The sequence below is a fragment of the Pecten maximus genome, chromosome 12 (assembly GCF_902652985.1).
Source record: "Pecten maximus chromosome 12, xPecMax1.1, whole genome shotgun sequence".
Lineage (NCBI taxonomy): Eukaryota > Metazoa > Mollusca > Bivalvia > Pectinida > Pectinidae > Pecten > Pecten maximus.
The window spans coordinates 12706630-12723235 of NC_047026.1; the positions used below are offsets into that span (position 1 = coordinate 12706630).

The following is a 16606-nucleotide window of genomic DNA, read 5'->3' on the forward strand; positions in this document are numbered from 1 at the left end:
TCATTCAGAAACCCTCTCATTACTCAGGAACCCTCCCTTTCGTGAGGAACCCTCTCGTTCCTGAGTACCCATCTCATCACTGAGGAAACCTCCTATCCCAGATGAACCCTCCCATCTCTGAGGAACCCTGGAAGGATGGAAAAAACTGTATGAAGCATTATTCTTTGTTCTTATCCTAGTTATATTTAAATTTCTATTTAAAGGTTTTAATAACTTCGTTTGTTATACCTCTCTTCGAATTTTAAGGACCATTTTCTTTAAAAATCCTGACTTCCGAAATAAATCTAACTGTGGCTTATGTTCTTATTTTCTTTTGTTGACCTGACCGTGGTATGCCGGTAGGCGATCTTAACCTCTGACTGTATTTACATAGTGATAGCTGATATACTCTAAAGTCAATATAGGTATAACTTGGAATTTCCATTTGTTTGCCACCGTATTTTGTTCACATTGTAACGAGGTTATTCTGATAGATGTTTATATTTGAATTGGACACTATTTTTAACTTTTAAGTATTAATTCCTTCTGCTTATATATTTCTTATTTGCTTATAGGTGCGTCAACCTCCAGATATTGTTTGTGTGTGAAATTAGGGACTTTACTAGAGAATTACAAAATACGAACATCCTTATTCATTCATTCGATTCATTCATTCATTCGATTCATTCATTCATTCGATTCATTCATTCATTCATTCGATTCATTCATTCATTCGATTCATTCATTCATTCATTCATTCATTCATTCGATTCATTCAAACGATTCGATGCATTCATTCGATTCATGCATTCGATTCATTCATTCGATTCATTCATTCGATTCATTTGATTCATTCGATTCATTCATCTTTCATTCATTCGTTGATTCACTTTTTATTCATTCGTTAATTCATTTTCATTCATTCCTTCATTTATTCAAAATGCAAATAAAGAATTATTTATTTCACATTAAATAAGAAAAATTGAGATGTGTTTTCCCACAATAAATAACCATGACTGTAATGTCATCGAATAAATAGACGCAGACGAATGCAAATGTCAAGCAGAATTTTCATTTATTTATTTCTCTGCATTTGCGTAAACATTTAAAGTAAACACGTTTTTTTTTTATTAAACCTAATTAACTAATCAAATGACAGGCATTGAATGCTATGACGTATTAGAATGAGGTGTTTATGTGACATCGATCACATCAAAAACAAATATATTTAATTAAACTAGAGTCTATCAACACGGACTAATCAATTGGAAATTTTCCAGTTAGTAGTACGGTGAAGCATGAGGTAATGGGCCATTGCCAATTAACAACAATGTTAATTGAGACAAATATCCAAAAAGGTCAAATAAAACCAATACTCGACTAGTTATTCCGCGTAAACATCAGTGCTAAGTTCATGACATATTAAACCAATTAATTGAAATCAACGACTACACATTAATGATGTTTTGAAGGCCATGGTACGGTTGGTTTTAGTTTTCTTTACCTGTTTACTGTACCTTAGACTGTTAATGACCTACATTTTACTGAATTGCCTGAAGACATCCTGACGTCTACCACACGCGGTAACAACAGTCCGCCGTTCTGGACCACGTGTTGTCATCTCGCATAGTTGGCGGGCAATGGTGTCTTTCTTTCCTTTTGTTTATGCTTGTTTTTCTCTTTTGTTGTTCTCGTCATTGTTTTCTCCTCCTCCTCCTCCTCCTCCTCTCTGCCAGTTCTTATAACATTTTTAATGTCTTGTCTGTGCTGCTTTCGCCATTTTTCACAATAAATTCAGAAATCTAGAAATATACAAATAGCTTTGTTCGATTATCGTTAACTAAAATCATTTCTCCCTCGAAGAAGATTCCCAATAAATGTTTACGACAATCGGTTCTTCATTTCCTGACCGTGTCGGATCTCTATACTAGTATCAACATCCTATAACTTTTTAACCTGATGAAAAATTATACAAAAATGTATGTTCGTGTTTCATTTTATCTAATTTTAGTTTGTTAATTTTAAGAAAGATTATAAACTATGTCTTTGTTTGGATTTGTATTCCGACGATGTTGCAGAGATTATTTACAGAAAACGATATCACAAAAAGCAGCGTGTTGAATCAGCCCACATCTTTATAAGGAAAAGGGAGGAAATATTCTATTTCAAGCTTCAGATGTGAATTTTGAAAAATATAGATTAATTTCTTTTAAATGTTATGCTCTATTATATAGTGGATGACTAGGCCAATTTAAATTAGACAAACCTTGAACAAATTGAAACCATTCTTCCTTTGAAGTACAACACAGAGGGCTTCAACTCTCTATGCGTCGAATTCCAAAGAAGTGTGGTTGGTATATACACAGACTGGTTTAATTGACATCATTAAGAATTAAGGTGTAATGTATTGCTATTTTCTAGGCCAAGTCAACACGAATCCCAAACTTCTGTGAGGAAACCTTACTTTAAATTCCACTTATAGAAACGTTATAGTCTATTTTCCAAAGTAATCGATTTAATAATGTTTGAGAAAACCAACAAAATGTCCTACCGATATCCACATCCCCTAAGTCATTCTTTTGTGGTTGTCGGTTTGTAAAATACACATTATCTAATTCAAAATGAAAATAAATAGTGTTCTATTGAAAAAAAAAAACTCATCCAAATGTCATTTGATATTTGTGAATGCAAACCAATATTTGTATAGTTTAGAAATAGAAAAAAGTTCGAACATAAACCATTAACTAACTTAAAACATGACCGAACGAGAAACATCAATGTGGAGAATCTTTCAGACTTTTGAGAAACGAAGATAAGACGTTTCAGAGGGGAAAGCGGTTTCTGCTTCATCAGTGTCATAAGGTCAAATACAAAAATGTCATGTTCTCAAAATTAGAACTAGAGCAGTATCAATACCTCGAGACTGGCAGATTAGCAGAATAACGCTGATACTCGCACCACTTTAAAGGTAGGCTGTTACCTGTTCAATGTCATCATAGACCTGCATCTCTCTAACCCTTATGCTAAACGCTTGCCCGCCATCATTCACCATTTATTAGTGTATATCGTTATGTTACTAGAAAGCCGCGGTGGCCGAGTGGTTAAGGTGTCCCGACACTTTATCACTAGCCCTCCACCTCTGAGTTGCGAGTTCGAAACCTACGTGGGGCAGTTCCAGGTACTGACCGTAGGCCGGTGGTTTTTCTCCGGGTACTCCGGTTTTCCTCCACCTCCAAACCTGGCACGTCCTTAAATGACCCTGGCTGTTAATAGGACGTTAAACAAAATAAACCAAACTTAACCAAATTATTAGAAAGCCCTTAAGATAAGAAAATTCATGTATGTTTTCTTATGCAATATATAGGGTTGTACGTGTAGATTTCCATGTTTTGGGGCTTGAGACTAGTTCTGGCTATTTGCACATTGGTATTTGACTTTTGTATATGGTTATGACAGTATGCTGTTGGCTGTAGGAGTGTTTGATAGGTGTGTGGGACGGTGTTAATGTGTATGTTCGTTGGTCCAGATTTCGTTTGGTGTGGTTGTTGCTTAAGATGGAGCATGCCACTTGTGTTTACGTTCAATAGTTTATTGACCTTTAGCCTTTCGGCTAATCAGCATTAACATGTACAACACATAATACCATACAGTCGGCGAATCACGGTAAACGGACATATCATGGCCAATTTGGACATTCGATCTTAATTAAGTAGCAGCAATGAGAAATTTAGAAAGATTATTTAATTTCTTCTTAAGTTTTGAATAACTTGAACATAAATGGTCGTATTCTATAATTTCTATCAATGTAACGTTCCCTGAGTAAATTGTAAAATGGACTGACAAGAATGAAATGTAATTCGTCCTCGATTTGGTTGTACAGGGAAATGTTTCCTTTCTATTTGATAAAGATGCGGTTGTTTTTGGCGCTGTGTGACTGTACGATTTGTGTGGTTATGATGTATAATTTTGTGTTTTATAAATGTACACCTGTTCACTAGCCCTCCACCTCTGGGTTTCGAACCTATGTGGGGCTGTTGCCAGGTACTGACCGTAGGCCGGTGGTTTTTCTCCAGGTACTCCGGCTTTCCTCCACCTCCAAACCTGGCACGTCCTTAAATGACCCTTGCTGTTAATAGGACGTTAAAATTAATTAACTGGGAAAAAAAAACTGTGAGAGGGGGATTAGCTTATATGTGATGTAAGAGAGTATTTTCGTGTATGTTAGTTAGCCGTGTAAACTTATGTATATTAATATATAGGTATTCTTTGACCAAATAAAATTAACTACATCAACATCATGCCAAATGGTACTTGTGCAAAGTAATGTCACTAAATGACGTGCCGGCAAACATAACACTCATGTAAAAACTCTCGAAGTGTGTGTATATCTGATTGTACCCTCGCGACCTGCATACGTGGATAAACAAACTTTATATCGCACAGGTATGTCCTAATTTGACCCCTTGTGACCTTCTACCCGAGACCAGGTAGGAAAATGATATATGAATGAGGTTATTGTGTTTACGTTGCGTGAGCAACATGCCCGAGTTATTTTCCGGTATAAAATAAATTTCCTTCGGGGACAATTATTGATTTTTATACGTCAACATATTGTAGCAACTCAACTGGATTTATTGGCATGATTTCCAGTCTGCGAAAGATAAACTCTGTTTGCGTCGTAATTAATGATGTGAACGATTATATGTTTTCTAATGGACGTCATTGTGTAGGCGAAGATTGAAGCGAGTATAGGAAAACTGAAACATTTCTGTGTTAGAACGTCTATAATGGTAATAAAGTAAATAATTAAGTATCGTTGATACAAAACTAGAAAATAATTATTTAAAGTCTGTCAGACAATACACCATTTAAAGTCTGTCAGACAATACACCATTTAAAGTCTGCCAGACAATACACCATTCGTAAACAATAGAAATCTGTCAGACAATACACCATTTAAAGTCTGTCAGACAATACACCATTTAAAGTCTGCCAGACAATACACCATTCGTAAACAATAGAAATCTGTCAGACAATACACCATTTAAAGTCTGTCAGACAATACACCATTTAAAGTCTGTCAGACAATACACCATTCGAAAACAATAGAAATGTGGGAGGACAACAACATGAAAAGAGGTGTCACAAAAACAAAAGAGACAATAATACAACAGAAAACGAGGAGAAGGCAAAGTAGGGCGATGGATCACTATTGGATCAGGAAACACGAAATACAGGGAAGAGATATTTACCAACACGAAATGAGGAAATATCAAATCCAGGGAAGAGATATTTTACCAACACGAAATGAGGAAATATCAAATCCAGGGAAGAGATACTGTACCAACACGAAATGAGGAAATGTCAAATCCAGGGAAGAGATATTTACCAACACGAAATGAGGAAATATCAAATCCAGGGAAGAGATATTTTACCAACACGAAATGAGGAAATATCAAATCCAGGGAAGAGATATTTTACCAACACGAAATGAGGAAATGTCAAATCCAGGGAAGAGATATTTACCAACACGAAATGAGGAAATATCAAATCCAGGGAAGAGATATTTTACCAACACGAAATGAGGAAATGTCAAATCCAGGGAAGAGATATTTACCAACACGAAATGAGGAAATATCAAATCCAGGGAAGAGATACTGTACCAACACGAAATGAGGAAATATCAAATCCAGGGAAGAGATAGTTTACCAACACGAAATGAGGAAATGTCAAATCCAGGGAAGAGATATTTTACCAACACGAAATGAGGAAATGTCAAATCCAGGGAAGAGATATTTACCAACACGAAATGAGGAAATATCAAATCCAGGGAAGAGATACTGTGTCAACACGAAATGAGGAAATATCGAATCCAGGGAAGAGATAGTTAACCAACACGAAATGAGGAAATATCGAATCCAGGGAAGAGATAGTTTACCAACACGAAATGAGGAAATATCGAATCCAGGGAAGAGATAGTTAACCAACACGAAACGAGGAAATGTCAAATCTAGGGAAGAGATAGTTTACCAACACGAAATGAGGAAATATCAAATCCAGGGAAGAGATACTGTACCAACACGAAATGAGGAAATATCAAATCCAGGGAAGAGATATTTTATCAACACGAAATGAGGAAATGTCAAATCCAGGGAAGAGATACTGTGCCAACACGAAATGAGGAAATATCGAATCCAGGGAAGAGATAGTTTACCAACACGAAACGAGGAAATGTCAAATCTAGGGAAGAGATACTGTACCAACACGAAATGAGGAAATGTCAAATCCAGGGAAGAGATATTTTACCAACACGAAATGAGGAAATGTCAAATCCAGGGAAGAGATACTGTGCCAACACGAAATGAGGAAATATCGAATCCAGGGAAGAGATAGTTTACCAACACGAAATGAGGAAATGTCAAATCCAGGGAAGAGATACTGTACCAACACGAAATGACTAGCTGTTATAGTATTAAAGTCATATATGTCATAGTATTATTGTCATATTTGTCATAGTATTATTATCATCATATCTATCATAGTATTGTTGTCATATATGTCATAGCATTTTTGTCATATGTGTCATTTGCTACAAAAACAATCAAAGCAATAGAGATGAAGATCAAACACAAAGTTAATTCCAATTCAAAATTATATAGCATGAATTTTTCAACAAAAATGATTGAAAATAGAAACTAAATACAATCTCTACAAAAAAAACACACTAGTGAATCAACGAAAATGACGGAAGGGAAATAACTCCTTCTTAAAGTCAGTCAGACTGTTTAGGAATTTAGTAGCTGATGTTCCTATTACCACTGACAAATCCTAGAAAAAAAACGAACAGCTAGCCGTATGCTTGTATTTCCTATTTTCATTATCCTGCATACAGTGTGTCTCTTACCAAATTACTATTTGATGGTCCGACTCCCTCGTGGGGTTTTGTACCATCCGTGATATTACTGAGTGGTTAGCTCTGCTCGCAATCTGATTAAAATCTGTCGCTTATAGCTTCGTCACATGTACGTCAGGCGTATAACAAACGGTGGACAAATGATTTTAATTAGATTGGTTCTGCATGTGTCTGAAATTTCTTATCGTCGCGGCATCGGCTTAGAATATACGTATTTGAAATTGCTTTTTTTTTTTTTTTAATGATTTTTTTTTTTTTTTTTGTCATATCGTTGTTGAGACTGCCTTTCTCTCCTCAAAGTGTGATCTGGTTAATTTTAACATTTTTCGCTACTTTTGGTCTCAACCATCTTTGAAGAAGCATAGAAGTAGAAAGCATTAGAGTGATAACTATTCATTCATTATTCGACATGATACGATATAGATAGTACTAAAGCTGTATATAAGGCTTGTAAAGACAATTTTTACATGGGTCTTTCATACAGTCATAGAAACAGAAGCCATGGCACCTTAATACTTTGTCAAACTATCCCGAAAGGGGTTTCACAAGAAATCACAAATTGTAGTCACCACTTACAGACAACACAGTAGTCTTATACAACACAATGGTGATTTATTATGTCTTCTATGAAATGATGTAAATTTAATCGGTCTCTCATATTGTTTTACTTCCCTTTATTTTCCCTCCTGATTATCGACTTGTCTTTCCTTTTGATAGTCTGTCCTTGAACGTTTGTTATCGGAAATGACTCGATAAAGCATCATGTTTTCTTGTGTCTCGTGCTTCATATATCAGCTTTGTCGCATCTATTGATGTCACCGTAATCATATGACCCGGATTTTTTAGGAAGCAAAGTTAACAATTTTTTTAAATGTGACTAAACAAATATGTCTGTATTCACGGTGCTGTGATTATCAGTACATCAATTACTATAGACAACATGTTTATGCAGTATGAGTCTACTTTACTCGGCTCCTGAATATTTAACAAGAAAGTCACAAAGTGCGTGTCCTTGGGTTCCAGTATTGTATCAATCAATAATTCAACATATTTTATATAAATAGATCCATTTCCAATGTCTCTACATTTTAGCTGCTTTGTGTACACTGTAGTTCAAGTCTGCTGTTGCTGCTGTTGCTGCTGATTCTACCGCCGCCGCCGCCGCCGCCGCCGCCTCCCGCCGACGACGTCGTCGTTGTTATTGCTGTTGTTAAGAAATACATGTACACCATTTTATATAACATCTATCAGTATTTCTGTTGCTGGTGATGCTACAGACTTCATTTGGTAAACACATCACAGTTTTATCTTTAACTTTTCAAAAATATTATGAAATATCTTTGACAAAGTGTAATCCAGAAAAATGGGACAAGTGTAAGGTGGTTGTCATAGTAAAATGTGTGTATTGTGGTTTGATCGGCAGTAGCCCGGATGACATTTGCAGAAATAGATAGATACTGGGCGTTTGAGGAGGGACAACAGGAGGAAAGGAAATGACTGATAAATATTGAAAGACAAATTTTAAAATACGTTATCCTATGTATGGTATTCTTTATTCTCAAAATTAAAACCTCAGCGAGTTTTGAAACCGATAAAATATGTTTCAAAATCGTCATTTTATCTTAAACGACTAGATGAATTATGCTCTTGTGCCTGGAACTTCGTATTTCAGCCTTGTGGTACTTTTGTAAGTAGAACCATACTCGTATGATCTGGATTTTAAAGAAAAGATTTTTTTTTTTAAATGTGACTAAACAAATATACTGTATCTGTATTAACGGTGCTGTGATTATCAGTACATGACTTACTATAGACAACATGTTTATGCAGTATGAGTCTACTCAGCTCCTGAATATTTAACAAGAAAGTCACAAATCGCGTGTCCTTGGGATCCAGTATTGTATCAATCAATAATTCAACATATTTATATATAAATAGATTTATTTTCTTTGTCTCTTCATTATAGCTGTTTTTTGTAGTTCAAGTCTAGTGTTGTTGCTGCCTCCGACGCCGCCGACGCCGCCGACGCCGCCGCCGCCGTCGTCGTCATTCAGAAATACACAAATACAACAATGTAGTAGTTAACATGAAGTATATCAATTACTAACTGTCATGTAATAGGTAAACTGTGTCAGTTACAATGAATTTTTACCGTTTTATCGATTCAGTTATTTACAATAAATAGAAGCAATTTTTGACGTTTGATAAATAATTTACCATGCACTGAAATGATTCTTTTTCATTACAACAAAGGAACAGTGTGTTTCCAATTATTAGGTGAAGGCGATTGAACTGATCCATTTAGGATGGCACACTGTACACTTTTTTCATAGAAAAGGACAAATAGTCGTAGCAACCAAGGTGATTTGATGCCTTGTGAGTTCGAGGCCTGGTCAGGGGACGAGTCATAAAATTGTCATCATTTGTCATTTGTATGGTGGCTCCAAAGGGCCAAGTATCGAATCTTTTCGACCTAAGGTCGAGAGTGCGAGAATGCGAGATTTGATACTTGGCCCTAACGAGTCACCATACATTTGTGTTTCCGTTATATAGAATCTACCAGCATGTCTGTTTGCTAGTGGAGCTGCGGACTTCATATAGAAAAAAAATGAAATTTAATCTTTTTGAACTTTTCCAAAATATTAATATGATACTAAGATTAACACCAATCAGTATGATGACAAGTTTTCCTGTAAACCTTATTAGTGATGTCACTCTGGTTGTTTCGTATCGCCATTTTGTAATTGTAGGCGTGATTTTTTGACGCTATTTGTTAAATCAGCCAGATATTGTAATAAACAATATCACTTTGGTTTGAGATGTGTCTTTGTAAAGATGCTATTTATGACGTAAATGATGAGCTATATAGTAGAAAATACAACAAATACCAGGTCATACTTACTGTCCGGCGTCATTTTGATTGGTTTGGGTAGATTTTGTATTGATCATCACGTATCAAGGACGGCCTACATGTGTGCATAATGCACGCATGTAATATAAGTGTTTTGGGAGGCTGCGGTATCTTCGTGTTTGTGTCCTTCTGATAGCGCGAACCTGATGCCGTTTTCATAGGCCTAGTGCTTTGCCTCTTTTTAGCAGGACATCTCATCGGCTGGTTACGTTATAGGAACCAGGGAACCAAGGAACCACGGAACCAAATGATTTCCCATAGATGGTAATGTTAACGTTTACCACTGTCCTGCTTAATGGAGTTTTCAACACTGTTCGTCCACTAGCCATAATTTTTGAAGAACGTCATCTCGAAAACCTGTAAATAGAATGTTTAAAAATTCCACCATCTTGTATTGAATTCAGCACCAAAAATTCACCTAAATTTACTCCCCCTGACAAAAACAGGCTAGAAAAAAATCTATATATTTTACATCAACATGTATTGCCCAGCACACACATAACACTTTGGAAACTTCTCTCGCCTGTTACATGTATCCAATCAGTAGGCCCCGATGCATTCACCTTCCTATTAAATCTCGGGAAAACCCACAATCTATTTTTGTCTTGGTTCTGTGGTCCCTATATACTGACAACGGGTGAACCCAATCGACCCACTCCCTAAATGATGTGCTACCATTTTATAGACTCTGGTATGTCTCGGCAAGGGGACAGAACCGATAGTCTTCCTCACAGGGGCGAACGCTTAACTAAAGGCAGAAAGTGAGGCATTGTCAAGGGAGACATTAGGAAGAAGAAAGTTGCTTATAACGAAAAGAAAAGATCCCAAATTTAGTCGCCTCATCATGCAATAGGGGCAGCAGGTAATTTTTTTAGTCCTACCTACAAGGTAGTATATACTTTGATATATAGATGAATGAGGGAACGAGAGGTCGGACGACAGGAGGAAATGAATGGACAAATAACTGTTCAAAGACAAGTTATGAAACAAGATATCTATTTTTTGGTATTCTTTATCCATACAGATTAGTCAGTTTTTGACACAGATTAAAAATACACAATCTCATCAATATCATAGCACTATCCTATGCTCGCTATGTTCATTCAACAATTACACTTTTTACTTGAAAATCGTTTAGTTTCGAAATAGAGCCATTCTACTTGGCGCACTTTACGTTATCATGTTATATAAAAACGAGTTTGCTTTAATTATACCCCGATTAAACTATTATCTATCAAAACCTAATTATTTTTCAAGTACTGACGTAAATGAAAGAACAGCTCCAGCCTCATAATGGCAAAGCACCGTGTGAAAAATACAGGTTTGAACAGATTATCCAAAAATCAATCAATTAAATAGCTGTATAATCGCAAGCCACTAGCACGTTTGTATTAGCATACCTGTGCGCGGGGCGCCAAGCATCAGCAACCGAATGAAGTCAGCCAACCGTGACATTGTTAATACAGGTGAAACAGAACAGGTAAGCTTATGTCTATTAGCGTTGTAAACACGGCCTGGCTGTAGCGAATCCTTACTTGCAGACCGGAAGGGATTTATCGTGAAGTGTAGTATTGTAAAGTGACGTGGCCACTGGATGGTCATCGGACTTGTAAGCCGCCCATTGGTTATTGTGACAAGGTTTACAGTGTCGTGAATACCACGGACAATCGGCAGACGATACATCCATATATGACAGGACTCCTTGTTTTGTGTAAGTATCAAATATATATATATATATCTAAATACCATTAAGGTACCGTTATCCAGAATATATATTTATGATAATTACAAAGTATTATATAGGTATAAATGTACCATATATATTTTGTAGATATCAAGATATAATATTCTTGAATGCAATTTAAAGTCAATGACTACTAATACTTTAGTTTTTTATGCATTCTGGCAGATATTATCTTTATAATGAAGAAAAAATTCTTCATCATTTTCAAGAGTGATGCAAACCGTTACACAATATACATCATACAACACTTAACACCCGATGAAGACGTTTTTTGTTATATTCAAAATATACCGATAAATACTTGGTTGTAATATATCAAAGACAATGATATAATAGCAAGCAGTAAATTTTAAAACAAATGTATATTTAACTGATAGGTAGAAATGTACAGAAATGGCGAGAAGTGGTATGTATTTTTGTAGTGCGAGATGTCACATGTCTCGTTACACGGTGGCGTGGAAGATAATCCATATTGATTGCGACTGTTTACTTATTCACGGGACACGTGGAGTCGGGACAAGGCAAGCCAACATTGCAGAACGAAACCCAACAATCAGAATGGCGGCTCGATTCGCTTCGCTAGTTTATATCAAGACTTGTGTGGATTTATTTTCAGACAGCGAAGGGTTCCCATTCTTACCCGGTGATGACCCTATGATAGCATATTTTTGGGTACAACTCGTATACAGACTTACCATGTCAGTCTGTAACACGATATATTTGGGATAAAGTAGATTTACAAATGTATATATTCATACAACAACACAGAAAACAGGATCGAATTCAAACAGTTCTCTCAAGAAGAGGATGTTCTGATAGTAGACTAGGATACATCTGAGATAAAGACGGTTGTAGGAGGGTAGGATACATCTGACATAAAGACGGTTGTAGGATGGTAGGATACATCTGAGATAAAGACGGTTGTAGGAGGATAGGATACATCTGACATAAAGACGGTTGTAGGATGGTAGGATACATCTGAGATAAAGACGGTTGTAGGAGGGTAGGATACATCTGAGATAAAGACGGTTGTAGGATGGTAGGATACATCTGAGATAAAGACGGTTGTAGGATGGTAGGATACATCTGAGATAAAGACGGTTGTAGGATGGTAGGATACATCTGAGATAAAGACGGTTGTAGGAGGGTAGGGTACATCTGACATAAAGACGGTTGTAGGATGGTAGGATACATCTGAGATAAAGACGGTTGTAGGATGGTAGTATACATCTGAGATAAAGACGGTTGTAGGATGGTAGGGTACATCTGAGATAAAGACGGTTGTAGGAGGGTAGGGTACATTTAAGATAAAGACGGTTGTAGGAGGGTAGGATACATCTGAGATAAAGACGGTTGTAGGAGGGTAGTATACATCTGAGATAAAGACGGTTGTAGGAGGGTAGGATACATTTAAGATAAAGACGGTTGTAGGAGGGTAGGGTACATTTAAGATAAAGACGGTTGTAGGAGGGTAGGGTACATTTAAGATAAAGACGGTTGTAGGAGGGTAGGGTACATTTAAGATAAAGACGGTTGTAGGATGGTAGGATACATCTGAGATAAAGACGGTTGTAGGAGGGTAGGGTACATTTGCAACAAAGACGGTTGAAGGAGGGTAGGGTACATTTGCAACAAAGACGGTTGTAGGAGGATATGATACATTTGCAACAAAGACGGTTGAAGGAGGGTAGGGTACATTTAAGATAAAGAAGGTTGTAGGAGGGTAGGGTACATTTAAGATAAAGACGGTTGCAGGAGGGTAGGGTACATTTAAGATAAAGACGGTTTAAGGATGGTAGGATAAATCTGAAACAAAGACGGTTGTAGGAGGGTAGGATACATCTGAGATAAAGACGGTTGTAGGAGGGTAGGATACATCTGAGATAAAGACGGTTGTAGGAGGGTAGGATACATCTGAAACAAAGACGGTTGTAGGAGGGTAGGATAAATCTGAAACAAAGACGGTTGTAGGAGGGTAGGATACATCTGAAACAAAGACGGTTGTAGGAGGGTAGGATAAATCTGAAACAAAGACGGTTGTAGGAGGGTAGGATACATCTGAGATAAAGACGGTTGTAGGAGGGTAGGATACATCTGAGATAAAGACGGTTGTAGGAGGGTAGGATACATTTAAGATAAAGACGGTTGTAGGAGGGTAGGGTACATCTGAGATAAAGACGGTTGTAGGATGGTAGGATACATCTGAGACAAAGACGGTTGTAGGAGGGTAGGATACATTTAAGATAAAGACGGTTGCAGGAGGGTAGGGTACATTTAAGATAAAGACGGTTGCAGGAGGGTAGGGTACATTTAAGATAAAGACGGTTGTAGGAGGGTAGGATACATCTGAGATAAAGACGGTTGTAGGAGGGTAGGATACATCTGAGATAAAGACGGTTGTAGGAGGGTAGGATACATCTGAGATAAAGACGGTTGTAGGAGGGTAGGGTACATTTAAGATAAAGACGGTTGTAGGAGGGTAGGGTATATTTAAGATAAAGACGGTTGTAGGAGGGTAGGGAACAAGGATACAATATATGTCATCAAATGTATGATAAAGAAGTACCTGGTAGATCTTTATTGTAGAGCTACATCAAAGTTAGGATCCTGACCGGTAATGGTATTTTGTAGCCTTAACTCTCAGTATTTTAGCGAGTGGGACGACAGACTCACCCGTTGTCAGTATAATGTGACCGTGTGCGGTGTCCTGCTGGATGTCTTCGGCAGTATGCTTCAGTGAGGTAGCACTATAAGGTCGAAATCAGATTCGCACTACCACAATGAGACAAAAATACATGCAATACACTACACGCACACATCTCGCAAACAGTGGAGGCCGTCCTGAAACGACCATAGATATTGATAGGTCAAAATCAAACCAAACACCATATGACCGTAGCTGTTTTGTTAACACTTTAAGAAACCGTTCTCATATAACCTACGTCATTGTGTGCATCAGACGTCTTTATTGGCTGTTTTCATTCGGCCTTCGTTGTTGATGCAGAATTCTAACAATTAAAGATTGGCCAAGGTTGACCAAGTGTTATATCACACGAGTACCGGAAGTCTGGCGTTCGATTTTATCGTGAAATTAGTGCTCTCCGATTTTGCAAATTCAACGTTATTTCTTCTGTTAGTGGATCAATGTTTTTTCATTATGTTTGTTCAAATAAACAGGATGGTTAACACAAGGTTTTACTGTGTCATAAAATTACAAACAAATATGTCCTGTAGAATGTCAAGTGGAAATAACCCAATACCACCTACTCAATTATTGTATAACAACTCCAGTGCTGCACAGCCTGCTATCAACAAGCTATTCCGTTCCATTAACACTATACATGAATATCCAATAGGTTTATGAAATAATAAATAGCTATAAGACACTATATAGGACGCAAATAATAAAAAACCTAAACAAGTATTCATTTATAGCTTTATGAAATAATAAATAGAGGATATTGAATGGTTTCCCGTTTAAAATAACATATTTCACGAGTATGAGAGAATATCGATATGTTTAAGAGTGCGAAGCACGTGTGAAAAATATCGAAATATTCTGTCATACGAGTGAAATATATGTTATATTAAACGGGAAACCATTCAATATCCTCTATTTATTGCATTTCATGAACTTAAAAACAAAATTAAAAACATCGAAAAATTAATAATGTCAAAAATCGCGGGAATCAGTAATGACGTCATCTCATTGTGACGTTACTCCACGTCAACTTGACAGCGCCATTTTGAAAGGACTGATCAGCGCAATTTAAGCGTTTTCTGCTGTTATAGGAGAATCTGTGCACGAATAGCTAACGTCTAGTGGGTATTTTGTCAAAAACTAGTCTTAAAATTTCAGAAATACAGCAAAATAACCAATTTATCTATCTCCGCTTCGTTTGGAAAAATCGGCAAGTTTCAACGATATTTTTCACTTTGTGCTTCGCACTCGTGAAAATATCGATATTCTGTCATACTCATGAAATACATGTTATATTTAACGCGAAACCATTCAATATCCTCTATGTATTTATTACAGAGTTTAATATAAATAATGTAAGTATAACACTTAAACCTTTGTTAGATTGTTTTTATTGTCAACACAAACAAACACAATGAGGACGGCGTTCGTTTTATCTCATTCTGTCACCCATATTGTGTTTATATTGACAATGGACGGGCGCCATTCTATATGTCATCCAGACTACATTTATATTGACAATAAGTACAATCTAACAAGTGTGTAATTGTTAATTACTGGTATATATCTAAATCAATATAATTTAATGTAAAACAAACACACACATGATCTATATAAGGGATACTAATGGAACATGCTTCACATATTGAACTCACAGCTTCATGTTTGTTCTTCGATCAAACCTAAAACAGATTCATATCGTTTTGCTTCAAATTTCGAAAAAGAATCGATTTTTAGTTGTCTTGTTTAGTCTTGTTTTGTTGTTGTTGTTTTTTTTTTTTTTTTTTTTTTATATCAGCCAATCAAAAACGAAGTTACAAACGGCGACGTAGAATGTCACGCAAATGTACTTTTTGTAAAACGAGATGGGAACCCTTCATATTCTATGAAATATTATTAGTTATATATGTTAATGTTTGACTGAACTATTCAAGTATTAATTTTACACGTTACGTTATAAAAACAGGAAAGCGAGCGATGGCCGCCATCTTGGGAATACACTCGGGTTGAAAGGGATTTTAATTCGACGCCCCAAAGGTGCCGGGCATTTCGTTTTAAATTACAGGTGCAGAACAGGACTTTTTTCGAATTAAAATTTTTTTTTTAATATATTGGATTTTTCCCTTTTTTCCTGTTCTTTGGTTTTTAAATTTTGTTTTGGGAAAACGAAAGTTTGGGGAAAAGGGGTTCATTTAATTTTAAACCCATTCAAACCTGCCTCTTACATATTTTGAATTTTTTCGGAAAATTGGTGGGGAAACTGAGGTTTTTTATTTTTGTTTTTTTTATTCCTTATTTTATTATCCTATCTTTTTAAAAAAAATTAAACCTTACTATTAAAAAAATTCCCTCCCCTGG

General features: G+C 36.4%; 2 protein-coding genes across 2 annotated transcripts in view; one reads left to right on the forward strand and one right to left on the reverse strand.

The window, feature by feature from the left end:
* Positions 1-12849, reverse strand: LOC117338854 (alpha-S1-casein-like). Its single transcript, XM_033900217.1, has 2 exons — positions 12380-12849; positions 1-127 (listed from the first exon to the last, which is right to left on the reverse strand). The coding sequence occupies exons 1-2, from the start codon at positions 12847-12849 to the stop codon at positions 1-3; spliced, it is 597 nt and encodes a 198-aa protein (XP_033756108.1).
* The window catches only part of LOC117339636 (acid-sensing ion channel 2-like), a 20428-nt gene continuing 15031 nt past the window's right edge, over positions 11210-16606 (forward strand). Inside the window, exon 1 of the mRNA XM_033901336.1 lies at positions 11210-11514. The gene's annotated coding sequence lies outside the window, so the exon portion shown is untranslated. The remainder of the gene's footprint in view (positions 11515-16606) is intronic.

Excerpts from the sequence above, each read along its gene's own strand:
- LOC117338854 (XM_033900217.1), bottom strand. The coding sequence starts at position 12,849 with ATGTACCCTACCCTCCTACAACCGTCTTTATCTCAGATGTACCCTACC. Across the intron at positions 128-12,379 it reads CAACCGTCTTTATCTCAGAT|GGTTCCTCAGAGATGGGAGG; the intron begins GTATCCTAGTCT and ends CCATCCTTCCAG.